The 27,926-nt window shown below is 43.4% G+C and overlaps 1 protein-coding gene across 1 annotated transcript in view; it reads right to left on the minus strand.

Moving 5' to 3' along the window:
* The window catches only part of Scfd2 (sec1 family domain containing 2), a 305,067-nt gene that overhangs the window by 191,023 nt on the left and 86,118 nt on the right, over positions 1-27,926 (minus strand). The window contains exon 5 of the mRNA XM_032917168.1: positions 551-800. Within this exon, the coding sequence (XP_032773059.1) occupies positions 551-800 (250 nt within the window). The remainder of the gene's footprint in view (positions 1-550; positions 801-27,926) is intronic.

The raw sequence follows: 27,926 nt of genomic DNA on the forward strand, positions 1-27,926 counted from the left end.
CAATGAAATTCTCCTAGCATCCAACTTTACTTTAAATCAAAGCTCTGTTCTAAGCATTGTATAAACCATATTAAACCATTCTAAGTCAATATTTATTTCCAGTGAAATAAACACGTGTAATGGCAGAGAGTGCTGTGCTTAAAATGGCAACAGATCCCACACGTTCCACTTCAGTGGATCATAGGCTGGCAAACAGGTTCCACGCTAGGCAAGGAAATGTTTCCTGTCTGTGGAAAGTGCAGGAGGCGTCCATCTCTCATGGGGGTTAGTCTCCATAACAGCGACAGCAGAGGTCAGAAGTAGGCACAAAATAAAACACACATGCACCAGACACTAAGATCTCCAGCACCATGGCCTGGATCAGAGAAGTCTCCATACTCCCCACAACGAGAGCCACAGGGGTCGAGAGGATGTATGTCCTGCCTCACTCGAGCGTCCCTGACCAGGGCTATCTACATACATCTAAACCCACATGCACACATGGCACACACCAGTCTACATAGAACCCGCGTATTCGCAGGGTGTGTTCTACAGCGATGCTCCGCCTCACCTGTGATCTTCTGCAGCAAAGGGGACAGCTCAGACTCCTCAGAGAAGACACTGGCCAGTGCTCTCTTCACCTTCTCTTCCACGTCTCCCAGGTCTCTGTCCAGCGTGCACTCTCCAGTGACAGAGTAGACGTATATGAGGAGGATTAGCAGCTCCTCGGGGCTGTAGTCGTCATTGGTTCTCTGGCTTGAGGACTTAATCATGGGTAGCAGCTGATTTAGCACACCAGCCATGGTTGAATCCCCAAGACTCTGAAATGGAAGCAAGGACAGGAAGATCCGTCAGCCCACACAGTCATAACTTGGGATGGACACTGGGGCGAAGGTGGCTTGCAAAGTCTGTATGGACTCTGAATGTGGCTGACCACATTCTCTCAGGTCCGTGTTTATCAATCCTGGACAGAATGCTGTAAAAAGTCTGGCATTAGACCTTTTATTCTGAAAAACACATTTGACAAAATGGCAGGTGAAGTTCTAGGCCCTTTGATAAAGATCTTATTGTGACTTGAGCAAACAAGATTATAATTTTGTTTTATTTTAATAAAATGCAAGTGGTTCAACAGGCTGGGCTGTAACTCAGAGGCAGAATGCTGACCTAGCACAAACAAAACCCTTGTTTGATCTCCAGCTCTGAAAAGAATGTAAACACTTTGAAAACTTGAAATGTTAAACAAAAAAAGTAAAGTAATATAATTAAAAAAACCTGGCGGATTATCTATTGAAACAAATGCTCGTGTTCTTTTAACAGAATCTACAAACTCAATGAATGGTAATCTTCTTTAACACAATCTACATATTCAAATGAGTGATGGTGCTCTTTTAAAGGAATCCCATCTTTCAGGACATCCTTTTCTGATGTGTGCTATGTTGGCAAACAAAGGTCAGAATATTTTATAGCATAAAGGCCATTTCCTGCTAAACCTGGCAAGTAGAATAATGGCTTAACTTGGGTAACTTCACCAAGGATAGGTTTGAGATTTCTTTTGGTGAATTTGAAGGTAATTCACCTCAATTTTTAAATTTATAATTTAAAATTTTTCATTTCTTCTTCTGTGTATAAATATTTTGATGAATGTCTATGTACCGTGTGCATGCAGAGGCCAGAAGAGGGCTTTTCATCTGCAGGGACTGGAGTGATAGATTGTTGTAAGCCTCCATGTGGGTGCCGGGAATCAAACCAGATCCTTTGGAAGAGCAGCCAATGCTCTAAACACTGAGCCATCTCTCCAGTCTACCACATCAAGTTAGCAGCAGCAGCAGCAGCAGCAGCAGCAGCAGCAGGAGGAGGAGGAGGAGGAGGAGAGGAGGAGGGAGGAGGAGGAGGAGGAGGAGGAGGAGGAGGAGGAGGAAGAAGAGGAGGAGGAGGAGAAGAGGAAGAGGAGGAGGAAGAGGAGGAGGAGAGAAGAGGAGGAGGAAGAGGAGGAGGAGGAGGAAGAGGAGGAGGAGGAGGAAGAGGGAGGAGGGAGGAGGAGGAGGGAGGAGGAGGAGGAGGAGGAGGAGGAGGAGGAGGAGGAGGAGGAGGAGGAGGAGGAAGAAGAAGAAGAAGAAGAAGAAGAAGAAGAAGAAGAAGAAGAAGAAGAAGAAGAAGAAGAAGAAGAAGAATGGTTTTAGTTCTTCCACCAACTTCTTAAGTGACACTCAGAAGAGATTTCAGGATTCTTTCCATGTGGGAAGAGCACTGCCTCACTGGAATGACCAGGGACTGGAGTATACCAAAAACTACATACATCAACAGCACAAACCTTGCAGTTTTAGGTAAAAAGACACTAGTATTCATATTCTAACTAAAGGCAAGTTATCTGAACTTGAAACTGACATCATCCATTTAAGTGTTCCCTGAACACCTACTGTGCCCCATGATTCTAGGCCTGGGAACAGAGCAGACAAATCCTCTACTCTCAAAGTTTATGCCACATGGGAAAACTGGGCTGAAAAACTGAGGATGCAAATGCTGTAGACAAGGAGGTAAGTGCTACAGAAGAAAGGGGAACAGGAAAGGGAGATGGGGGAATGGGACTTCAAGAAGTGTACATGTTTGTATACGTGGCTTCTCACTCTTTTACATGGGAGAAGCCTTGTTAGCAAGAGGACCAGGGACCGAGAATGCTTTAGAAATGCTTCCTTTAAATGTAATGAAGCAAACAGCTGAAGGTTGTTGCAAGAAAGTAGCCACTGCAAAAGAGCTCTTGGCACCACATCCACTCAAGGAGGGTCACCCCTAAAGCACCAGCTTCTTGGATGATAAGAAGCAGATGGTGGGGCATCGCCCCAATTCCAGTCCCTAACAACCAGATAAGTATACAACATGTCTACCCTGGAGGAGCCTATGATTCTTCCCTTAGAGCAGCTTTTTAAAAGACAAGTCTAAAAAAATGGATCCGGCAGGAGACTCATTTGTCAAATGTACTTGCTGACACCTGCTCCTCATGCCTGCATCCCTAAGTCTCTGGTCTGTAATGCATGCTAGAGGGAAAAACATCTCATTAGAGACACAACACAACTTCCATTGTATATACCAATAAAATTATATTCAAAATATGCTTCAAGCATCATAAGAAGTCAATAGTTGACTTTGACACAAAGTCAAGAACAGTAGATAGGTACAATGATGTGAGAATTATGGGAAAATAAAAATACACCACTGTGGGATGAAGAGATTGCTCAGCGGTTAAGAACACTGAGCATTCTTCCAGAGGTCCTGAGTTCAATTCCCAGTAACCATATGGTGGCTCACAACCATCTGTAATGGGATCCGATGCCCTCTTCTGCATCTTCAGCTGTGTGTTAAGACGGCTACAGTATACTCATATAAATAAAAATAAATAAATCTTTTTAAAAGATACCCCATTGTGAAAGCCTAATTGCAATTCTGATTGTCCCTGTCTATAGTTAGCACCTTAGGAAACCTTCATGTCCAAATGACACAATCTGACTAGAGTATGCAGAGCAGGAAGCCACACTGTGCCAGGCTCTCCTTTTACTTCACTACTGAGAGCAAAAGGCAGCAAGGCCTACTCTTATTGTTACCTACTCGGAAAAATACAGACTGCTTTATCATAGTTAGGCAGAAAAGTCCAGAAACAAACATCTCAATGGCAAAGAGCACACCAAGATCCTAGTCTCTGACATCTTTCTTTAGTTTAAAAAAAAAAAATCCAGGAATCTCCAAAGAGATGGCTGATACCTAAGATATGGAAGGAAACTACAAGAGGACTGGAAAGTCTTATAGTGCCTAAAATAAAGACATGCAAGGAAGGGGGGTGAGGAAATGAGAGAGGGAGGAGGGAGGGGAGGGAAGAAGGAGGAAGGAGGGGGAGGGAGAGGGGAGGGAGGGAGGAGAAGGAGGAATATGTCAAAAAGACTCAAGAGCCAACTGCAAGACTTTCTAGTTGACCACAGATGGAATAATTTTAAAAACAACATAAAATCATATTTTCATATAACCTAAAGTACCCAAGAAATATCCATCAGTTCAAATTGATGGAAATGTGATTGAACTAGGGCAAAAGGGATGGCTCAGTCAATAAAGTGCTTGCTTTGCAAACACAAGGAGCTGAGTTCAATCCCTAGAACCTGTTTAAAGTGGGTGTTGGATTCTCTGAAGTTGGAGTGAGAGGTGACTGGGAACCACCTGATGTGGCTGCTAGGAACAGAGCTTAAGTCTTCCAGAAGAGCAGCCAGCACTTTTAACCACGGAGCCATCGCTCCTGGCCTGTTGGTTATTTTCTGATGCCTGTTTCTCCTCATGAGAAGAAAGAAAAGATCAGAGTTCCTAGACTGAAGTCTTTTTAAAGCAAAAGAAAGTATTTCAGCAGGAGTAACAGGGTGTGTGTGTGGACAAGGTGGTATTTGAAAAGATCTGTGCCACAAGCTGTATGATCTTGGAGAAACTGCCTAACATCCCAAATCTCAACTTCCCATTTATGAAACAAAAATGCCTGAATATTAGGCAGCCCCATTACACAGGCATACATTTATGTATTGTACTGTGTATTACATTGTATTACTCTGTATATTACACTGTGCATCACACTGTACTACACTGCGTATTACACTATTACACTGTGTATCACGCTGTATTATACTGTGTATTACACTGAATGGCACAACCACTTCTCAGAATGCTTCAACCACTCTGCTTTAAATAAATGAAGTCACCCCCACAATAGGATAGCCTTCATATAGACTCAAACCCAAGGTGATTCTGTTTTCCGAGGGCTAATTTTTCAGAACACGCTTGAAAGCATTTAGGATAGACAACAGAGGTCGTACTTCCCCAGGTTGTTCTAGCCACACAGCGGCATCTGACATGAGACCTTCAGTTCTGTTGCCACCATTCGGGGCCCTCTGTTCTTCTCTCCTGGAGGACTAGTTAAGAAAGCTGGTGTGGGAATGGCACAAATTTTGGGAAGACCTCTTTGGCAGTCTCAGAGGAGGGAGGGGCAGCCTACAGACACCAAATATAAAACCCAATCACAGGGCTTTACTGCAACAGTCAGTGAAAGGCCAAAGAAAATCAAATGTTACTAAATGCTGTTATTGAAGAGAGGAGCACAGCCAACCAGGGCTGAAGAGGGTTTTTAAAAAATGGCTTCTTTGTAAAGTGACGGGGATTGAGTTTTCCATTCCTTTTTACACAAGCAGATCTATGAGCAGGAGGTAGAGGGCCTGAGCTGTGTCTAGGATGACAAAGCATTTTGTTATTGCTGCAGTCTGGACCTTGTTATTCTTGAATCAGTCTCCAGTAGCTCCGTACAAAGGCCCTCTTTAAAAGGTATGTTGTCCTTAGGAAAGCTGACTGTGAAGTCAAGAGCTGGTCTCTGTTCTGGCATGAGGACCGTATTCCATACGGCAGCCGGCTGCTCCAGGCTGGCCCCACCTGCTCATCTGGGAGCAGAACCTGCAGGCTCTCAATAAACCCCAAGCCCCTAGCAGAGAACTCTTCCCAGCAGTCCTGTCAGCCATCGTGTGCAGGTTGAAGAGACGGCAGTGGGAGTCTCTGAAGAGTGCCCAAGACTCTGGCTCTACACGGTACCTGCCATGATTAAAACCTGCTATTCCCAATCCTTTTTGAAGGGATCTGAATTTCCCTTTGTACACCCAAGGCAGAATGCAAAACTGTAAACTAATTCATTGATACACCCAAGTATCAACACATGTACAATAGATACTACACATACCAAAGACGTACATCATTTAATAAACTGTAAAAAATATTTTTACATAACAAAGAACAAAGCAAGACCCAGGATACAAGGGGCTCAGAGGTGAGTGGGAGGAGGAATGAACTGCCATGTCTTAGGAAAGTGCTTATAAGATATTGGTATTTGCATTGGAAACACCCAAATCCTGATACAGGCCCATGGGTTGTAAAGAGCCAACGTGCACTGCGAGGGAGGAGCAAAGCTCTAAGTAAATACTTAATGAATTATAGGTAGGATCCGCCCTCCAGTAGGTGTTTTGTATACATCCACCAAGAGGTAGGAGAGGCAGGAAAATGTCCCACTTCCTGCAGTCTGTGGCTGTTGTCACATGTGGTACAGAGGCTTTCTGGATGTGATGAAGACTCTGTGCATCCTTTCATCACTGCAATCACAACGCCTTGCAGAAACAGCATAAAAGGACAGCTATTTCAGTTAATAGTTGTAGAAAGATCTCAGGGTCTGAGAGAGCAAGACAGCAGGGACAGCTCCACCCCTGGCAGCAGCCCGAGGCAAAGGCTGTTCACATTGTAGCAGACAAGAAGGAGGAACTCAGGCCAGAACACAGACAGAAAAACCTATTCCTAGTGAGCAGTCTCTGCTAAGGAGGCCTCGCCCCCGCCAACCCTCCACTGTCTTCAGAACAGCCTCATAGGCTGAAGATCTAGATGTGAAGCAGAAGTCTGTTGGGGACTTTCTGAGTCAAACCGTAAACATTTCTGCCTGACTCCCAAAGGAAAAGGCTTCCCAGAGGAACAGTTTCCAAGGTCCAGATGCTCAAGCACTCAGCAGCCTGGGGCTTTCGATCTGTGAGGTCTTGCCTTTAAGAAACATTTCCTATCCCCCAGTGCAAAGTGTGCAGTTCTCTGCAATGGACTAAAGCCTCGCAGTCACCTCACAGGTGTCACCTGTGCCCACCCTGCCCACAACTGTAACTATGTCTACCTTCCTCGGCTGGCCGGGTGCCATGTTTCCAAACCTTTCCGCTCTGCTTTTGCTCTGGACTCTTGCTGTAAGTCAGGCATAAGTAGGAAATAATAACCATGCCACAACATAAATATTGTATTTTGAGAATTTTATCTGCCAAATAAATTAGTCCATTATTTTTCAATGTGGTTTTATTCAAACTTTCAGGACATCGGCAAAATATAGGCAGATTATTTGCCAGAAGGTATCAGGGCTTCAAGCCCAGTTCCCACTGAAAGGTCATGAGCAGTCCTTACTCCCTGCATTTGTATTGGTGATCAGCTCTTCTGGGCACCCTCCAGAGTAGCCCTTAAGAAAAGCCCCTAGGGCCGGAGAGGCTGTGGTTTAACAACACTTACTGCTCTTCCAGAAAACCAGAGTTTGGTTTCCAGCACCCATATCAGATGGCTCACAACCACCCATAACTCCAGCTTTAGTGAATGTGGTATCATCTTATGGCTTGTTCACACACACACACACACACACACACACACACACACACACACACACACATACCTTAACAAACAAAAAAGTTATAGCACTCTGGAAAGCTTCTGTAACTCCCATACTTCCAAACTATTCCATACTTGCCCTGAGAGCCAGGTCAAAGGCCTAACTAGAACCACATGATCAAGTTTATCCTAGCAGCAGCCCTACTTTCCTGTACCAATTTTCTATAGTAACCACCTTGCATGTTGCTGTGACAAAAGCAACTCAAGGCTGTAAACATTCCTTCCAGCTGGTGGTTTTAAAGCATCTCTGTTTATCATATTGGAGAAGGCGTGGCAGCAGAAACAGACCGCCCTGTGACAGTGGAAACGTGTATTACAGGAACCCATGGTAGTTATTACCTCAGGGGTCCACACCTAGTGACTTCTGCAGACCAGGCTCTCTCTCCTAAAGCAGTGGTTCTCAACCTTCTGTGACCTGTGAATACAGTGTGTCATGTTGTACAGACACACACCTCCCTGCAACCATAAAATTATTTCCACTGCTACTTCATAACTGTAATTTTGCTACCGTTATAAACTATAAGGTAAATATCTGATATGCAGGATATCTGATAGTCCACCCCCAGAGGGGTCATGACCCCACAGGTTGAAAACTGCTGTCCTAAGCTGAGGTCTCATGAAAGACAAAAGCGTTGTACAATGGATGGCACTGTAAGGCCAAGCTCTAACACTGCAGATCTAGAGACGAGGCAATGAGTCTACATTGAGTAGGACTGACCTAATCATGGGAGTTCTTAAAGGTGGGGACTTTCCCAGCTGTGCCCATGCGTGAGATGCTGCAGAGATGTGGCAGTCCTGTCCCTGAAGACTGAAGAGAGAAAGCACAGGCCAGGGAAGACAGAGGCCATGGAAGCGGAACACCCAAGGAAACAAATCCACCTATACCATCTCTGGAGAAGACGATGTTCCTCATAACGTGGAATGCTGACTCGGTAGGTTCTATAGAGTGTAAAAGTAATAAGTGTGTGTGCTGAAGTTTGTGGTCCTCTGCTACAGAAGCAAGAGGGAATTAATGAAGCAGTCTGTGAGGCAGAGAACTAGAAGCTCCACATTAGAGCATGTAGGCCTCACTGAGAGAGAACAGGTGCTTGTGACAGGGTGTGACATTTTAAATGTTTGTCCTCTCTAAAACTCATGCTGGAATTTAACTGTCAGTATATGAGCACTAGGCAGAGAGGTGTCGTAACAGGTTTTGTTGTAAAGACAGACAGATCCCTCAGGACTGAGACTGACCCCATAAGTTCATGTATTTGCATCCTTCCTCCCCAGTTGGTGAACTGTTTGAAAAGGATTAGAAGGTGTGGCCCTGTTGGAGGAGGGGCGTTGCTAGGAGATGGGCTTTGAAATTTCAGAACCTCACATGAGCCCCCTCTCTCTGCTGCCCTCATGCCCTGTGTGCTGCTCCTGTAGTGATGAAAACAGTCGAAGCCTCTGGAACTCTAAGCCAATGAAATGCTTTCTTTCCTAAGAGTTGCCTTAGTCATGCAGTCTCTTCACAGCAACAGAACAGTGACCAAGACAGTACCAGGCTGTGTACTGATAGTTGGGGTTAGAAACAAAAGAAAAGGGCAAGGTGTGCAGCTTGTGGTGGAGCTCTTAAGACTCAGGTTTTATCTCTAGCCCTGAAAACAAGAACAAAAACACAGTTTCAATTAAGGATTCCCTTGATGTCATTGGGCTGAGTACAAACACCTGCAATTTCAGCCCTAAAGGGACTTAAGCAGGAAGTGGGGGATAGAGGAGAAAGAAGAGGAGAGACTTCAGCTCTATTTTTAATAGTGTATATGACAAAATGAAAATGTGCGTAAGCCAGTCAGTCCATCTTCTGTACAGTGATATTTCTCTAGGAGTAGCACTCGCAAATGATCAAGAGGAATCTGAACTACTTGCTGGTCTTGTGTAACGTCATTGATCCTTGAAATAATGATAGAGAAATGGCAGTTACTAAGGATGGGGCATTTAGCAACAAATACCCAGGTCCTGGGTATGGTGGTAAGGTCCTGGGTATGGTGGTGAGGTCCTGAGTGTGGCAGTGAGGTCCTGGGTATGGTGGTGAGGTGCTGGGTATGGTGGTGAGGTGCTGGGTGTGGTGGTGAGGTCCTGGGTGTGGTGGTGAGGTCCTGGATATGGTGGTAAGGTCCTGGGTGTGGTGGTGAGGTGCTGGGTGTGGTAGTGAGGTGCTGGGTATGGTGGTGAGGTGCTGGGTATGGTGGTGAGGTGCTGGGTGTGGTGGTGAGGTGCTGGGTGTGGTGGTGAGGTGCTGGGTGTGGTGGTGAGGTGCTGGGTATGGTGGTAAGGTCCTGGATATGGTGGTGAGGTGCTGGGTGTGGTGATGAGGTTCTGGGTATGGTGGAGAGGTCCTGGGTATGGTGGTAAGGTGCTGGGTATGGTGGTGAGGGCCTGGGTATGGTGGTGAGGTCCTGGGTGTGGTGGTGAGGTCCTGGGTGTGGTGGTGAGGTCCTCAGTATGGTGGTGAGGTCCTGGGTATGGTGGCAGATGCCTATCATTTCAGCACCCATGACACTGAGGCAGGAGGAATCTAATCTAACACCAGCCTAGGATACACAGCAAGCACTGGCCCAGCCTGGGCTACATGGCGAGACCTTGTATCAAGGGGAAAAACAACAGTAACAACAAAATGAGCATGGTTATTCCAGGAAAACTACTGATAAAACACTGACTTCTAAGCAAAACTTCAAGTTTTGGAAACCGTTTTTCTGCTATTGCCAGATTCTCTATTCTTACAGATTTTTCTAGTAGGACTAATAGTGACATTCAAATGTGAATTTGTTTTTTCAAAATTGCATAATAAAATGTATGAACATTTGTAAGGTCTGTGACTTTTAGTGATTCGAAGCTCCTAAAATCAGGCATGGGGGGAAACAAGTCTATCTAAAATAAAGGCCAATGGTTTCAATATTAGAAAAACAAAACAAAAAACAACAAACCCTCCCAAACTTCATAGAGCTCATTGATATGATTTCTAACTCTACATTATGACTTTAAGAAGCCAGTACTTGCAGAGTATAAATATGGTATCAAAAATAATCTCCACAAACATCTGGAGGAACTGTCAAGACATTCCTCCTCCAAGGATTCTCTTCTGATGTCCGCTCTAAACCAGCATCTGGCAGCCAGCGAGCAGGGACAAACGTGAGTCTGCTGGTTTTTGTCAGCAAAGATGTAAAGACTCAGAACACAACTGATGCCACTCTCACTCACTCACTCACTCTCTTCTTGTTTAAAAAAAGTACTTACACTCGATGAAGTTCCCGTGTATACTAGTATGTTACACTCGATGAATGTATACTAGTATGTTTCCCGTGTATACTAGTATGTTACACTCGATGAAGTTCCCGTGTATACTAGTATGTTACACTCGATGAAGTTCCCGTGTATACTAGTATGTTACACTCGATGAAGTTCCCGTGTATACTAGTATGTTACACTCGATGAAGTCACTATCTATACTAGTATGTGACGGAGCTTTTTCCTTGTGACGGGGTTTCTCTATTATGTAACACTTACTGTCCTAGAATTCACTGTGTACATTAGGCTGGGTTTGGACTCAAAGAGATCCACCTGTCTCTGCCTCCCAAATGCTGGGATAAAAGGTTTGCACTACCACACATGACTGGATTTCTAATCTTAAATTAACGAATGAAAATTTTAAACTTTCAGTTTCAGCAACTAACATAGCTAGCATTATACTTAATAATCTGGGAAACATCATAAAGAAAATTCATTCTTTTCTATTCTTTTCCCTTCCCCATAGCTTAAATGGTATGATCTTAAGAGAGGAGGGCCAAGCAATAAGATAAAAAGAAGATGAATTTCCTCAGCTAGAGTTTCTCAAATACAGCATGGATATGACTGACTTGAGTCTCCCACTGAGTCCAGCGGGTCTGAGATGGAGCCTGCTGAGGCTGTCTCTATGGAGCCTGCTGAGGCTATCTCTCTTACAAGTTTCCAAGTTGATTTCAATACTGTCTGTTAATCCATGCGTCCTACCAGATAAGTGGTGTCTAGAAAGGGCAACTCAAAGATTTCTATGTTATAGTAGAAAGTGAAATAAAGAACTCTGCTAAAGTCACTGTATGAAACGCTCTACTTGACTGATAACTGTTAAAATTGACAAATGCATCAGCTCTACTCAAACTTCTCTCCCTTGTTCCAAACCCACCAAGAGCCTATTGAACTTCTCCAATCAGACATGCAAATTAACTCTAATGTAATAGAACTACAGCTAAAATCTTTTCCTCATAGACTGTGGTTGAACCTTCTGAGCCATTTTATTTGTCTCTGTGTGCTTGCACATAACTATCTCTTTGCATAGAACGCACTTTTCCCTTTTCTCCATTCAGTCTCAAGATCCAACTCAAGTGTTGGCTTCTCTGACATCTGGTTACCATCCGAGTCAAATGTGCCTCTAACCCTGCTCTCCCTGCTCTGGATCCACACTGTTGTGTGCTGTCATCCTCCATCCACTGGGCTGAGTAGAGATTTCGACTGTACCAGAGTCCTCCGAATCAGTCATGAAGCCCTGAGGGTCCTGCATACACATCCTATCTTCTCTATACTTCGGCCACTGCCTATTATTACTTCCGACCATGATCTGACTCATGCTAGAATTTAAAAAACAAAAACAAAACAAAAACCCAAAACTTAATGACAGGCGTGCCTTTTACCTTCTTGGCCTATCAATTGTTCAGTCCTATCCATCATAATTCTTTTCCCACACATTGTGGTTAAACCTTCTGTACCATTTCCATTTGTCCCCATTTACATGTGTTTCTCTCTGTATAAAATGTACTTTCCTTCACTCGAATATTGTCTTCTCTAACCTCTGGTTTTGAGTTAAATGTGGTCAGATTTTGATCCAGGGGAGCTATTTTGTCTTCTTCTCCTTTCACCCAGAATTTCATTACCCATCTTCAATTCCCTTCTAAGAGGGGAAAATCATAAAGTCAGCAACAGTTATAGACCATCTTATGCCTCCCAATACTCAACATCATATATGCTATCATTTCAGAAGCAATTCAAGCTGAGAAAGTTACTTGTCCAGGAGGTCAGGTGGTGAATGAATGAGCTGATGTGCTGGTGTGTGATGGGCACATGTGTGTGTGTATCCGTGTGTGCACATGTATGGTGCTGGTGCATGTGTACTTGGAGTCAAGAAGTGGACATTATCTTCCTTAATTATTCCTGTCCTTTCATTTCCTTCCTTTCTTTCTTCCTTCCTTCCTACCTTCCTTCCTTCCTTTCTTTTTTTGAACAGGGTGGCTCACTTAACTTGGAGGTTGTTGACTGACCAGACTGACTAACTAGCAAACCTCTAGGGATGTTATTGTTTCTGCCTCCCCAGCAGTGGAATTAGAAGAATGGCCAGCTTTTTACATGAGTCATGGGGATCCTAACTCAAATCCTCATGTTTGTGTAGCAAGCACTGTACTGACTGGGCCCTCCTCCCAGCCCTGAACTAGGATCTGACAAACAGTTGTCTAGCACATATTTCTTCTCCAGTGCTTCCTGGTCAGGAGAGAGCAAAAAGCTTTTTTTGTGTGTGTGGAAAAGGAGAATCTAGTCCTTTGTGATAGGGAAGGGTCTACCAATGATGTTAGTAGCTAAAACAAATAGTCATGGAGTCCAACTCATGAGATAATAGATAAACCATAAACATAAATGTGGCAGTGGATGACTGTAACCCACCAGGGGTATAGGCTGACCTACAGCTCCTTACAGCCCTTTGGCAAGGTGCATGACTAGCTATAGAACCTCAATCTGGGTAGTTCCAGCACAAACATTAAGCCAGACTGTGTGTATGCCTTGCTCACCTAGCCCTAGTTACAAAAGTACTTTAGACATAAGACACAACTGGTCTTGAGTTCTACCCCACTGCAGCATACAGCATGTGCCGTACAAACAGCATAGTGTTCTATGTGTTATGTTAGCTAGATGACTCAGTATCTGAAGACACTTGCTACCAAGCCTGATGGCCCAAGGCTGATCCCTACGAAGAGTGCCCTGTTCTCTACAAGTATGCCATGGTACATGCCCTCCTTCCCTCCCTCCCTCTCTCCTTGTCCCTCTCTCTCTCTTACCATCTCACTTTTTCTCTACAGAGAAAATACATCTCATCTGCATCACAATGAAATAAATAAATGGATGAATAAATGCATGGTGTCCACTGGATGCTTACCTCCAAGGGGAAAAGAATGTAATGCACTGAAGAGATATGCACAGAAAGGAACCGAATTCTGAAGTCAGAAAGCAGGATAGCAGCGGTCTCTAAAAGCAGCCAACTTAGATGTGGTAGACTGGGACTATGGCATGGACTTGGATGGGAAGTAGCAGCATGGGAGAGTCATACTAACAAGGCAAAAGCTGTCTGGAAAGGCTCAATGCTCTCAGGCAGGGAAATGGAAAGATGGTGAGGGATGAGGCGGGAAGAGCAGACCCCTCAGGACTGCTTAGCCAGCTGGTTGCTGGAACTTTTGCTTTTCTTCTGAGATAGAATTCCCAGGTATTTTGCCTAGAGAATTGCTGTGACCTGATCTGTTTTCAAGAATATCACTCAGGCTGTAGTGATGAGAACAGAGCATGGAGAGTTGGTAGAAGCAGGACGATGGGAAGAAATTCAAGAATGCAAATGAGAAAACACTGAGGCTTGAGGCTTGAGCCAAGCCAAAAGTATTATCGCCCAATATTGGACTGGGAACACAGTGACATTGACGCCAGCCCAATGTACTGATGGGCTGAAAACTGTAGACGGCTTCAGAATTATTTTAAGATTTTCACACAATAGATCATAGAAAGAGGTGGGTCAGAGGAAATGGCAGACAGGAAAGAATGTTTAGAGAGGAAGTTGTTTAAGTTCGGGACTACAAAACAGAATGAGCAACAATAAGTCACCAGCAGTGCACAGAAGATGCAACAGAGTGAAGACAGGTGATCTCATAGCATGAGTGTTTGCCTAAATTACTCTCTATTTGGGGGATTTGGAACTCATTGGCTTCTGGGCCTGCAGAATGGATGACTCTGAGGGACTGGGGAATAGTGTTGTCTCCGTGGCTTTAAAGATATGGTCTATGAGCTTTCTCTTCTATTAAAAATGCCCAGAGCTGAGCATGATGACATACACCTCAATTCCCCATGCTTCAGGCGAAGCGGATGCAGGAGCGTCTCTGTGAGTTTGAGGCTACCCAGGTCTACATAGAGTTTTAGGGCAGTCAGGGAGACATAGTGAGAACCTGTCTCAAAAAATAAAACAACTCATCCCAAAATATGTCCCTAAGGAAAAAAATCTAAGATAGTCTGATTTAATAGAGCAGTGAGAAAGAATGATTCATATTATAAAGCCAAGATAAATCTCAAAACATAATGTTGCATAAAAAGTCAGAAAAGTAACACTGTATTTTCCCCTTTATGTGAATTACAGAAACCATGGAAAAGGAATCTGTTTTTAGCAGTCCCTTCCCCATGCTAAGAAGTGGGGACAGGCAGAATAAGCAGGCCTTCTAGGACTGCTGATCATCTTTCAGGCCGATCTGGGTAGTGATTACACAGCTGTCTTTGCTTAGTAAGAATTCTTCAAGCTGTACATTTCAATATTATATTTTACCTCAATACGTTTTTAAAATGCCATTACACCCAGCCACACTTCCTGCATCCTGGGAAGAACAGAGACATCCACTTAGAGTTCTTGTTACAAATTAGCATTTATCCAAAGCAAGAGCAGGAAAACATAAAAGGTTTGCAGGTTTCATCAAGTAACCTCACTGGAACACTTGTCCCTTTAGCTAAGGGGACAGGGAAAGGCGCTGATTTGGGGAAAAGCTACTTCAATGGCTGTTCAGCTTAAAACACAGATGTTGGGGGTGGGGTGGGAAGACACATTTTGTAATGTTTATTCCACCTTGGGAACTGATGTGATGCTGCGCTTCAGACAGAGCTGTCCTGCTTCCTATAAACAGGCCAGTAGGATCTTAAGTTGCATGAAATGAGGGGCAAGTGACTTCTGAGAGCACCACAGAGCACCACAGGGAGTTGGGAAGTGTGCGGCCAACAACACCACCAGCCATTCTGGCCCCCTTTAATGATTTACGAGCTCTGCGTCCTGATAGCACCAATCGGTTACGGAGACGGAGCAGCATAAGAACTGGAGTTTTTAAAGTGCAACTCTCCGTGACCTAAATTTCCTGCTGGTCCTGCTGGCCCCGGGTCAGGCCTGTTTGTCTATCAACAAGGGAACCAGTATAAATAATAGAAACAGATCAGTGCTGAGGTCTCCAAAGCCTCGATAAGAAAAAATGAATGACACTCCTGCAATGGGTCCAACTCAATGTGTCAATGCTTGGCTTGAACTACTGGTGCTTCTGCCCATTATAAAATACCCCTCAGTATGACGACTTTAGCTTAAAGCCTGTAATTTCCTTCTTTTCTTGCTTGCCTTCCATTTTTTTCTCTTTTATGTGTATGGGTGTTTTCCTTGCATGCATATCTGTATACCATACCGACAGAGGCCAGAGAGGGCCATTGGACTTCCTGATATTAGAGTTACAGATCATTTGTGAGCCACCATGTAGGTGCTGCGAATCAAATCTGGGTCCTCTGGAATATCGGCCAGTACTCTTAACCACTGAGCCATCTCTCCATGACCCTGCTTGCTTTTTGATGTAGCCATGCAACAATCCCATAACTCTTTGCGAGTAGCAGAAATGATAGGCCTTTTAGTTCTGATAACTTAAAAGAGATATTTAAGAAAGACATAAATGTTAGCTGCTATCTCTATGAAGAACACAATATTAACTTCCTCAGTCTGTGTAGAATCTGACTTCCAGGATTCTCAGAGCAGAGCTAAGAGGTCACATGCTTGGAGAAGATGGGAAATGGCTGTCAGAGAGGCAATGGGAAAGCTGTTACCTTGACAACTGTTCCAACTCATCTCACAGCCCACACTAGAAGCAAGGAGACTGGCCCTTCAGTGGCCAAGCCTCAGGCCAGGGAAGTGACTTCTCAGTAATACAGCATTGCTCCTCACAGTCACAACATCCAGTGTGAGAGGACGAGGTCTTGGTGTCTTCCAGCAACAGTGTGGTCAGCAGTGCTGCAGACTAGATCAGTGTAAGAAACTGTTTTGGAACGTTCCCTACTGAATGATGGGACAGAGGCAGAAGTAAGCATGAAGCCGGCGCATGTGCCTGGGCTCTCTGCTCTCCAGTCTGACTCTGCTTCTCCGTTCTCACTAGCTTCTTCTTGGATTCAGCAAATCAAGTAATTCCTCCTTTAAGATAAGAATGTCTAGAAGGCTGAACTCTTCCAAGAGAAAACTACATTTAAAAAGAGAAATGACCTGAGAGGAAGCAAGAGGGCTCCTCGGTGGCTGAGTTTCTGATTTAATGGTAGCTGCAAAGCACTTTGGCATCGAAAATATTCCTGGGTTTCCTCAAATTAGATTTTACAGAAATTAACTGAAGGCTCTTAGCATTATTCTCCTAGTTGTAAGGTATACTGGTGTAAATTTAGATGATAGATTTCCTGTTTTCATAAAGGAATGGCACAAAATGCTATAATCTATCACAAAGCATTTAAATGTCAGGGTCTCGAGTTCCCATACAGTACCCTACACCTTACCAGGCTCTTAGGGAAAACAAATAAGATGAGCCCTCAACATTAAAGTGTGTGTGTGCTTACCTTAGCACTGCTTTTATTCCTATTTTTATTACCTTCCTCTCTAAAGGGAGGCTTCTCTTTAGAAGGGCCGGTGGACTGGACATATTGCACACTCCTAGTGACTTACCTGCCCGCTGCTCTCCAGCTACCAGTCAAGCCTGGTCATTTGTTAATGGGATACCTGAGCCAATGAGGTGCTGCCTTGCCACATTCCAGCACTGTCCCCTTTCAGGCTGCCTGGGGGACAGCTTTGACAGGAATGTATGACATCCCTCACAGTGCAAACCAAGAAGCTCTGTGCCTGTGTCTAACCCAACTGATCCCATGAGGCCTCTGGCTTTACTCATGGGCACATAGAAACCAGAAGATCCAGATGCAGGTAAGGATGGTGACTATTCTTGTGACAAACAGTGAGGTAGACCTTGGGGAGACAGGCATGACCTGGATGATAAATTCCCAGCACAGCCTCTGCCCCTGCAAACAGCAGGGACAGCAACATGAAGAGTCTCTTCACATTTCCTTCATGGTTGAACAACTAACTAGCAGGGTTCTCTTCCCTTTAGAGGTACCGCCATTTTCTTTAAAGTAGTCCCATATAAATTCTGCCCTAGACTCTATTTCCTGAGAAAATGAGAAAAGATACAGCGAGAGGCCACAAAGGTGACTTAGATAAGAAGAATGCCAGGACCCCAGAATTATTTGATTTATAGTTATTTACTGTTATAAAATTTCTTCTTAGAACTGCTTTTGCTGTATCTTGAAATTTTATTATGTTGTTTGTCTCAAAATGTTTTTCTTGCCCATTCATTGTTCAGGAGTACATTGCCTAATTTCCACATATTTGTTAATTTTCCAAAATGTCTTCTGTTATTGATTATCATGTCATTGCGACTTTTAAATCTTTTAAACTTTATTCAGATTTTTCTGTGGCCTTTTAAGTGACTTATCCAACTGAGCCAGCATGCCAATACTAAAATATATTCTCATTGGAGTTCCAGAATTTAAAAAATAGAGAAGAAACATATTGAATACGATAATAAATGTAAGTGTCCAGGACTGATTTAAAGCATTAATCAGGAAATACATGATACACAATATATACTAAGCAGGGTGACTGTAAAAAAAAAAAATCCAGAATTAAACATTATAAAAGGAAAAATTTATTAAAAGTAAAAACAGGTGCGGGGGGGGGAAGAGGAACAAAGGATCACACACACGAAAGTCTGAAAAGGAACAGTAATCACACACAAGGAAATTAGCATCACAATGGAACGGATGAGCATGTCCTAAAGATAGAAGGAAGGACGCAGTAGAAATCAACAGTCAGTGGACTGGGAAGATGGCTCAGAAGATAAAGATTCGCTGAGCAAGTGTGAGGGCCAAAGCTCGCCCATGTAAGTCTAGATGTGCCAGCATGCATCTGTAACCTCACTCCTATGACATGGTGAGGAGTGGATGTAGGAGGATCCGTAACAGCACAGGAGCCAGATAGTTTGCTGTGTGAACAACTGGAGATCCTGGCTCAGCCAAGATGGAAGGTACGGCTAACACCCAAGCTTATCCTAGGACTTCCACACATGTGCCACAGTATACATCACTCACACACACACACACACACACACACACACACACACCCACAAACAAACAAACACACACACACACACACACACACACACACACACACACACACACACACAGCAAGAAAACTGTCAAAGCAGTTGTAGCCTTTGAGTCCTTAGCTTCTACTACAATGCTAAGTATAGCCTAACATACACTGAAAACCCTGGTGGACGAAACCAACTGTATTCCCCGTCTCTACTTCAGTCAAATGATTAAACCAGACACTTGGAAAAATAAAGTGAAACTCACGTTAATGAAGTCTGAAACTGTTCTATTTCCTCGGTTTGTTAGAGTGCCGGGATTTAGACGGTGGTGTGCAGAAAACTCACCACAAAGTCAGAAACATCTGCTGGCATGAAACAGTGAGTCCCCACAACTATGTCTCACCCTATGTCCTCTGTCATTCAGTAAAGTTAGCATGCAGAGCTTCGTGTGTAATGAAGATTCCTATCAGCCATGCACATGTTGTTGCTTATGCAGCACAGCACACACAGCCACTGTGCACGTTTGCTACAGACCATGTTGACTACATCAGGCTTAGCTCCGATTCCGAATGACTCTGGTGTTTCACACTCTACTGACTGCAGGTAAAACCTCCCTCCACAGTGGCTGCACACTTTAGTCATCTCCATGGCTAAATTTGAATGAAATACAGAAATGCATAGGGTGCCCAAGCAAACGGAAGCACATAAATCACTTTTAGAGTTAATAACTTTTCTAACAAAGAGCAAATATTAGAAAATAAATAAATTTTATTTCTTAAAACAATAATATAATAAGACAGAGTTGTGCTTGTTTCAAATTTTTGAGTTTCCTTTCTTTAGAGATGAAAAATCCTACAAAACAGCAATGTTTTCCAAATTGCTCGATGTAATTAAAATACCACTAAGTTTACTTTCCCCTGTACACGTACGAGACAGATGAGTGTTTTAACGTGCAAGTAATCTGGGGAGTTTGTACAACTATGTACTAATGACTACTTCATTTTCTCCAGAGCTGGCTCTGTGAGTCAGTCCTGTGCTGACTGAACACATACCCTGAACAGGATTCTTGTCAGTTCGTCCATGCTTGTCTTCCTTCCCTCTCAGAATACGTGAAATGAAAAAGATCAATGACAGGTCAGAACACTGGCCGGTGTCGTTCCCTTTGCTACCATGGATGGGGAAATCACAGTCTGCCAAAGCTCTTAAGCAGCATGTAAGAGACTGTTACTCACGGTGACTCGGGATCTGTCACCCAGGCTTTCTCTCTATTCAATGGGAGCACTGCCATAGAGGATTTAAAGGTCTCTCTAGTTCCTGCTTTACAGCCCTCAGCACATATGGAGTCCTTCTAAGCTCAAACGTCTTCCTTTGGTGACTAAGTATCTAGCAGTGAGACTGCGGGTTATAATAGCGCTGTTTTCTCTACGTCCTCTGCTCACATCTCTGCACAGCATTTACCTGCCCCTTCTGGTTCTTCTGTCCACTGAAATGTCACCTTTGTGTTCATTCACAGAGCAGGATTGTTCAGAGGGGAATGAGTCACAGGGCTGAAGAGAAAACTAAATACACCATAATGAAAATGTGCTATCTTGGGGCGGGAGAAATGACTCAGAAGTTAGAGACGCAGAGGACCCAAGGTCATGAACCCTTGAATCCGTACTGTGGCTCACAGACACCTGTAGCTCCAGCCCTAGGGAGATCAATGGTGCTCAACTCTGTAAGCGCTGTACTCATGTGCACACATTCACACACAGAACTACATGCATACACATAAGTAACAATAAATCTAAATATAAAAGGTGTCATTTAATGTTTAATCTTAAACTAAGTCAAATGAAAACATGCTTAATTATAAACATCTTTCAAAAATCTACAACTTAAAGCATAAGCAGAGTATATTTTGTCTAAAAATACTGAATTGGTTTTTGTTGTTTTTTTCCTGAAGAAACATTGCTCAATCTCTCCCTACGCCTTCTGGAGCTCTCCAGGTCAGCTCTGAACTGATGAGACATCTTGGGAAGGAAATGTCACCTTACCAATACCCCAGCAAGCCAGTACAGAATTGTTATCACATCCATTATACCTTGGTCTCCTCTGCTTCCTACAATAAGCTTGTCAGGACTTAAATATGCAGAAGGAATATGGTAAGCAAGTAGGTACTAGAGAGACAAAGCCTTCTTCAGAGTAGACCCCTACTTGGAAGGCTCTGGCATTTGGGTAGGTCAGACAGCATTATAACTGACCAACTTAATGAAATTAAATGGACATCTACCTCTTCCCCTCCCCCACTACTTCGTTTTAGAACTAGTCTGATCTAGGTGTCCCTTGAAATCTTAGCTGCAACAATCCTCCTACCTTACCCTCTCAGGCAGCTATGAGTATGGCCCTTGCAGTCACTCCAGCTTTCCTATTACTTTGTTGCCAGTTCTCCCTCCCTTTGATTACACCCATTAATTCTCATATTTGTTGATTTAACAAGTGCATATCCAAGCATTATATAAAGAGGCTTATCTGGTAAATGGTCACTGTCCATCTCCTCTCACAGATAAGAGACTAGTGCAGACAGTAACAAATACAACAACTATAACCGTAACTTAAGGGAATATGCTATAGTTACCAATTTCTCTCTAACTATTTAGGAACTCTAGAATAAGAAAAATTCTTGCAAATTAGACTAGCTATGTAGACCCCAAAATGCTAATAGTATCTGTATGAGAACACTGGTACCCAGAATGCTACCACCAAGAAACTAAACTGCTCTTATCTCTAGACTGCTAAGGGTGTTGAGATATGAAAGGAAACAAACGTCCATCGTTCTTGTGTCTGCTTTATGACAGCAGCCTGAGATAGCCTCGGCTAAGAGCCCATCGCCTGCTCTGTACAGAGGCTTTCCAGACAGCTGGAGGATCACTTGTAAGCCATCTTACTGCTTTAGGTGGCAACAAGCATGAAGATTTTGACCTGGAATAATATTTTGCACAAGAAAATTAATAGCTTGGCATTCTTGAAAATGCTGGTCCCAAGATGAAACTAAGAGACTATATACATTATAAAACAACCCCGGGGTTGGGGATTTAGCTCAGTGGTAGGCGCTTGCCTAGGAAGGCAAGGCCCAAGGTTGGTCCCCAGCTCAAAAAAAAAAAAGAATTAAAAAAAAAAAAAAAAAAAAAAATAAAACAACCCCCAACTAATGTGAATGAGAGTTACCTATATAGTTAGCCACCTAATTTCAAGTGCCCTTTCATTGTGCAAAATGCCTTAACAAAATAAAGTGAGTTTTTAAGATTTAAAATTACTCTGTAGAGGAGGAAAGAAAACTTTCCTGGGAAGATCTGCACTAGACCCTGTAGAGACCATGAAGAATATATGTGTCATTCTTATCTAAAAGAGTTCAAAACCTAGTTGAAGGGGCACAGGAGACAGCTTTCAAACCTAACCACAATGTACCTCTATTAACAGGTGCCATGTGGCAGCACAGAAGGAGAAATAGATTATAGATGTAAGTCAGAATCTTCAGAGAAGGTCATTCAGAACTTAGGTCTCAAAGGAGGAGTCTCTATACGTTGCATCTTCAAGGAAAGATTAATACTGGGCTATCAGAGTAGAGCTCTTCTACTGGGAGATACTGACCCTTTGGGAATATCGGGACATGGAAATCATTTTGGCTGGGATGGAGAATGAGGAACAGAACAGTAATATTAGCACTGCAGTTAGAAGGTGGGCCCACATGTCCTTCAGCGCCCAGCACAATCCTGAACAAAAGCTATGTTGTCCAAAACACTGAATATATCTCTCCAGGAGGATAGGGTGGCAAGGCTGTCTTCACTCAAGAGAATCCTCCTCATACCCAAACCAGCAATGTCAAAACATCAAGGATACTTCTTTAAAAGCCCATTCATAGTCTGAAATAAAATGGAATTACCCCAATATATTATTTTAATTCCCTATTTTGGAGTAATGAAAGACACACGCTTGTGTACACATGCACATACACACCCTACTATTTGAATTATTTCAATTTAACTGTGATTACAATCTACAACTGAGATTATCAGGCTTTCTTAATTAAACTTCTTTCTAAGGTTAATCCACAACAAATGAACAATTTTCAAAATAAAAGCATTATATAAAGAATTCAATAAAACTGGCTCCAAGTTAATTAAGTTTATTTCCTTCAGTGATATCCTGACCTCCTTCAAACACAGCATGAGCAGCTCTGAGAAAGCACAAAACTGCAAACCAGCTACTAACACAAAAACATCAAGAGAGAGTGTGCTAGACAATAAGTTCACAAGGTGGGACTCCTCTACGGTCAGCATTTTCCCACTCCTTGTTCTTGTGGAGATCATGAGGGGTGTTTAACTGTGTGGTGACTGCATGCTAGGCATGTTGTACACAACACACACGTACGTGCGCACACGCGCGCGCGCGCGCACACACACACACACACACAATCTCATTTGATCTCTACTCAGCTCTGTGAGTGGCTCTATGGTTATCCCACTTTACAGTCTGAGTTCCCTTCCTCCAGCCCCTACACCTCACTCCCCTACCAGCCCTTCATTACTGAATCGCCCGCCCCTTCCCCATCAGCTCTATCCTCTGTCCCCAGTCCCATTCTAGTCCATGTGGCTTTCGTCATCATCATAGTTCGTGCTGAAGTTCCCTCTGCAGGTTTCTCTTTAGGTTACCTCACCTTTTCTCTAAAGATTGACTCCATCTCACCCATGCAGTGCCCAGCAGAGATTCTTATACACGGAACAAGCTGAGCAGACGTTTGTTGAATTAGCAGTATTACAATGGGCTTTGGAGGAGGAGGAAGAATAGAGCAACACTGAAAACAAAAGAAGAGTTGTGAATAAAAAGCAACAAGTCGTCATTCTGTACCTGCAGATGAGGAAAGAAGTGGTCTCAGAAATTATGGGATAGATATGAGGTAAGCCCTAAGTCATAATTATACTGAAAGACCGTGCAGGTGAGTGTCCCATCAAAATCGAGTAGAGCTAAGCAGGAGAAAGCTTACTCACTGAAAGGCTGCAGGAACTCAGCTCCATCTTGCTCCAGAAGGAGGCCATCGCCTCACCTACAGAGTGAGGGAACAATAACTACCGCACACAGACGCAGGCATAAATGGATGATGTAAACAGGCCCCCCACAGCAGTGTCCATAAAATTTCAAGAAACAAACCAAGGAAAGAAGAAACAGTTTTGACTGCTTAAAAATACCATCCATACTTAAAAAATATCAATTGTTAAACAACATCAAATATCAAACATAATAGATTTTAAATACCGCTAGGGGATTCACATATCATTCACAAAGTAGTTAAATGAAAACTTCAATAGGAAAATAAAAGATAAAGGAAAGACCACTCCCCCAAAGTCTAACATCTCAAAGCATATTAGTGTATGCAACCGAACAACCAGGCAGGAAAAATATCTACCTGACTTAAGTAATTACAATATTAGATTGATTTGGTTTTTGATTTTGCTTATTAAATCAGCAGCACCAAGAATGGTGCAGTGCAGTCAGCAACTTCTGGAACTTTGAACAGCACGTAAGTTGGCATATTGCTCTTGACCATTTGTCAGTAGTGAAGTCCTTAAAGTGTGTCAAAACTGACAAAAAGCAGGCATTTATGCTAAGGGAATAATTATTGATGTGTACCAAGACAAAGCACAGCCTTATTTATAAGGCGAAGTCTGGGCATGAGCTACTGATCTAATCGAATGATCAGTAAAGGCTGTGACCCTAAGAGCTGTGATCTGATGGAAGACCTACAACAGCATGAGAAAATGAGAAACTATAGATGGGCAGTGCTCTGTGGGTCTGTCTTCAGGAAAGGAACAGTAGCAAACTGTATGCGTGTGTAGAAAGGACACGGATATAAACATGCCGACATACCAACGGGACCCTAGAGAATGAAGCCATGGGTTGCTTTGCTGAGCTATAACATCTTCACTTTATATGCTGAGCATATTTTCATGTTGAGAAACCAGTAATTTTCCTGAAAGGAGAGGACTGAATGCCCTGACAATGGAACCTGTCCTTATGGTGGCTGCACTGTGCTCCTTGGGAAAAGCATTCGATGCTGAGCTCCTACTGGCTACAGGAGCAGTTGAAACCACGCAGCGATAAAGTTCAACTGATGCTAGAAGAGCTGAGGGAGTATGTCATGCTTAATGCTCAGAGGGCAGAAGGGAAGCTAACGCCACGGTCTCATGCTTACTCAGCAGCAGAAGGACAAAATGAAAACAAACATTAATGATGGACGATTTAGTGTTCTGTATGGTCACACTTGCAGAAATGCTCCTGGTGTGTTTATCTATGCTGTAACTCATTGCTTTCTGCACATCTGAAGAAAGTCCTTTGGCATTCAGTGCAAATCCTTTGTTAGAGCAAAGGGGGGAAAATTAGTTCATGCTTAAAAACTTGGAAGAGGCACACAACATGTTTGTGTATTGCTGAAGGTGTGTGCTAGTGTATACACCAGTATGTGAACATATTGTGTGGCTTTCCAACTTCATAATAAAAACAGCCTAATTCATAACAAAGCCAACGTGCAATAAGATACATGCGGCCCCGCCCTCTTCGGTTGGCAAAGAACTGAGCAGAGCACTGCCTACTGACATGTGCATCCACTGTTCCTGACAATCCTTCCCAAACAAAGCCCAAAGGGCAAAGCTAGTGAGAGCCTGGGCCTCAGCACAGAGAGCAGCCGACTAATCAGTATTCTCAAACTAGTCAGAGCAGGTTATCTGGTACAAACTGAAAATCTAGACCGGGGTCAAGTTAACATCGTCTACGCTGCTTGCATTGCCCATCCTTACACGACGCCACTCGGTTTTCTCTTGGGTGGCTACCGATCATATTGCTGCTCCTACAGTTTTCCACCTCATTGCCCAACTTCAGGAACTGACAAGCAGCCCAGGAATGGCCTATGTTAGGTCCACTGGAAACAGGGACAGGGAGACTTTTACTTCCCTTAAGCTCTTGGGAAAGAAGCATGCTCTTTCTGCCTGACCCCACACTTCTCACTGTAGCAACACTTCTGCTACTGCTTGTAAGAGCCTCTCCTTGCAAAGAAAAGCAGCAAAGAAGCAAGTGAAACCACAAAACACACTCCTGATAAACCAAATTCAACTGGCCTGAAACCATCAATTACCAATTGGTACAATGTTTTGTCATAGAAAACCAAAAGGAGTCGATAAATGCGGGGGCTAGATGGCTGCCTCTTTTCCCCAACTGAGCTGCCTATCTTAGTCACCACAGGCTGCTGTAACAAAATACTCCAGCCTGGGTGGCTTCTGATGTCTCGTAGTTCTAGGGTCTAGGGGAAGCTGAGGTTACGGTGGCAGCAAAGTAGGTTCTGACTAGGCTCTCTTTCGGGCCTGTGGACACTGCTACTTTCTTATTGCGTTCTCAGGTGTGTGTGCATAAAACAGAAAGAAATAAGACACAGAGGTGGAGTGAGATGATATATACATAAATGCATACATCATGCATACATACATACATACATACATACATACATACATACATACATACATACATGAAGATTGAGGGGAGGAGGAGACAAAAGAGATGCTCTGGTTTCTTTTTATAAAGACATTAATTCCAAAATGAGGTTCTCACCTTCATAGCCTCATCTAAATGTAATTACCTCTCAAAGACCTCTAGTTTACTTCTGAATTATAAATTTCCTCCAAATACCTTCAAATGGAGAAATAGGTGGGCAACACAGGAATTTACACATCCAGTCCATAACAATCCCCAAACTGCTTTTCAACACAAAACACAGGCTGGAGCGGTGTGGACTGGTACACATCACTAGAATGTTGGCTGTACCCCAGGTACACAGCATTCTTACCTCAGACTAGCATCCTGCTGGAACAGAACATCATTCAGTGAATACTGGCAGAGCAGTAAGGAGGAGAGGGGAGGAAGAGTGGGTGAGTGGGTGACCAGCCAGAACCATGCATGGCTGCACCCCCCACCCACACACTGAAGAGGAAGGGGAGCCTAAAGAGCCAAGGGAAGGATGAGCACTGAGAAGACCGGAAGGCTCTTGCTAACCTGCGTCTGCACAGTCAGAAGCCAAGCCTGCAACACATCTTCAAGGGCGGGGGGGGGGGTACCCAAAGGTTGCTGCTGGGAAGAATGGGAGAAGACTGCAGAAAATAGAGATGCCCAAACAGAGTGGGCAGAGAAGTAGGAGTGCTGGAGATGACAAGGGAAATGTTACATTTTTGATGGCTGTGTCCTTTGAAATACTATTTTTACCAAGTTTCATAAAAACGCTGGATTTTGTTTTACTCTACCTGAACTATGTAATTAACACACACACTACTCATTGTTTCCCAGGGAAGGAACTTGTATTCCCAACAAAATGTCTCCCAGGATGGATTAACGTGGGGAAAACACCTTACCCTGAGCTTTGAAAGGCTCTTCTTGGCTCCCAATGTGGATTACCTCATGTTGACACAAAATGACTTGTGGTATGGGAAAACATGAAATTCACTTTTACATCCTCTGCCCTCTCGACCACCAACACATCCTTAATTCCCTTAAAACCAGAGACCTGTTGGGACCTGACGGCCTAACACTGGTGTTGACAGTATGTCAGGAGATCTGCACTTTGCAGCGACATCACTGAGATTGTTTTCCTCAAAAGAGCAGCAGTTTCTTTTATAAAGGTTTTAGATCTTCAGATTGATAATTCTGCCATTTCCTGAAAGTCACGGTCAGCGTGTGAAAAGGTGTTCGACACCTTGTTCCCACCTCTCAATCCCACTCTCCCCTCTTCTCAGCACGCCATGAAGACGCCATGGGGTTTGACAGTGGCTTTCTGACATTGGTACTCTACCCAGAAGAGAGTTTGGAAGCTCTTGTATGCCTTTAACAATTTCTGGCCCATTTCCTGCTTGAAATACCATAAAAAATTATGAAAAGTATCTTTAATAAAACTAAATACAGTTCAACTTAGAAAAAATTAGATAATTACTAAAGGAAAAAGTCTATATAGGATACTTCAAGAAACAGGCAGGGGTGAGGAGTTTCTGAGCAGGACCCCAGGTGCTTAAGAAACAAGTTAAATAATTAACAAATAGGACCTCATGAAGTTGAAAAGTTTCTGTACAATAAAGAAAGAAATCAAATAAGTGAAAGTCAGTTATAGAACGGGTCAAAAATATTTTCCAGATATATACTCAATAGAGGATAACTATCTAGACCATTTAATAAACACAAGAAATTAAACATCAAAAAAGTAATAGCCCAATCAAAACCAAGCTATGAGGCTGAGGTTAAGGGCACTCACTGGCTGCTCTTGCAGAGGTGCTGAGTTCAATTCCCAGAAACCATATGGTGGCTCGCAGCCATCTATAATGAGACCTGGTGCTCTCTTCTGCTGTGCAGGCATAC

The sequence above is a fragment of the Rattus rattus genome, chromosome 11 (genome assembly GCF_011064425.1).
Source record: "Rattus rattus isolate New Zealand chromosome 11, Rrattus_CSIRO_v1, whole genome shotgun sequence".
In the NCBI taxonomy this organism is placed as follows: domain Eukaryota; kingdom Metazoa; phylum Chordata; class Mammalia; order Rodentia; family Muridae; genus Rattus; species Rattus rattus.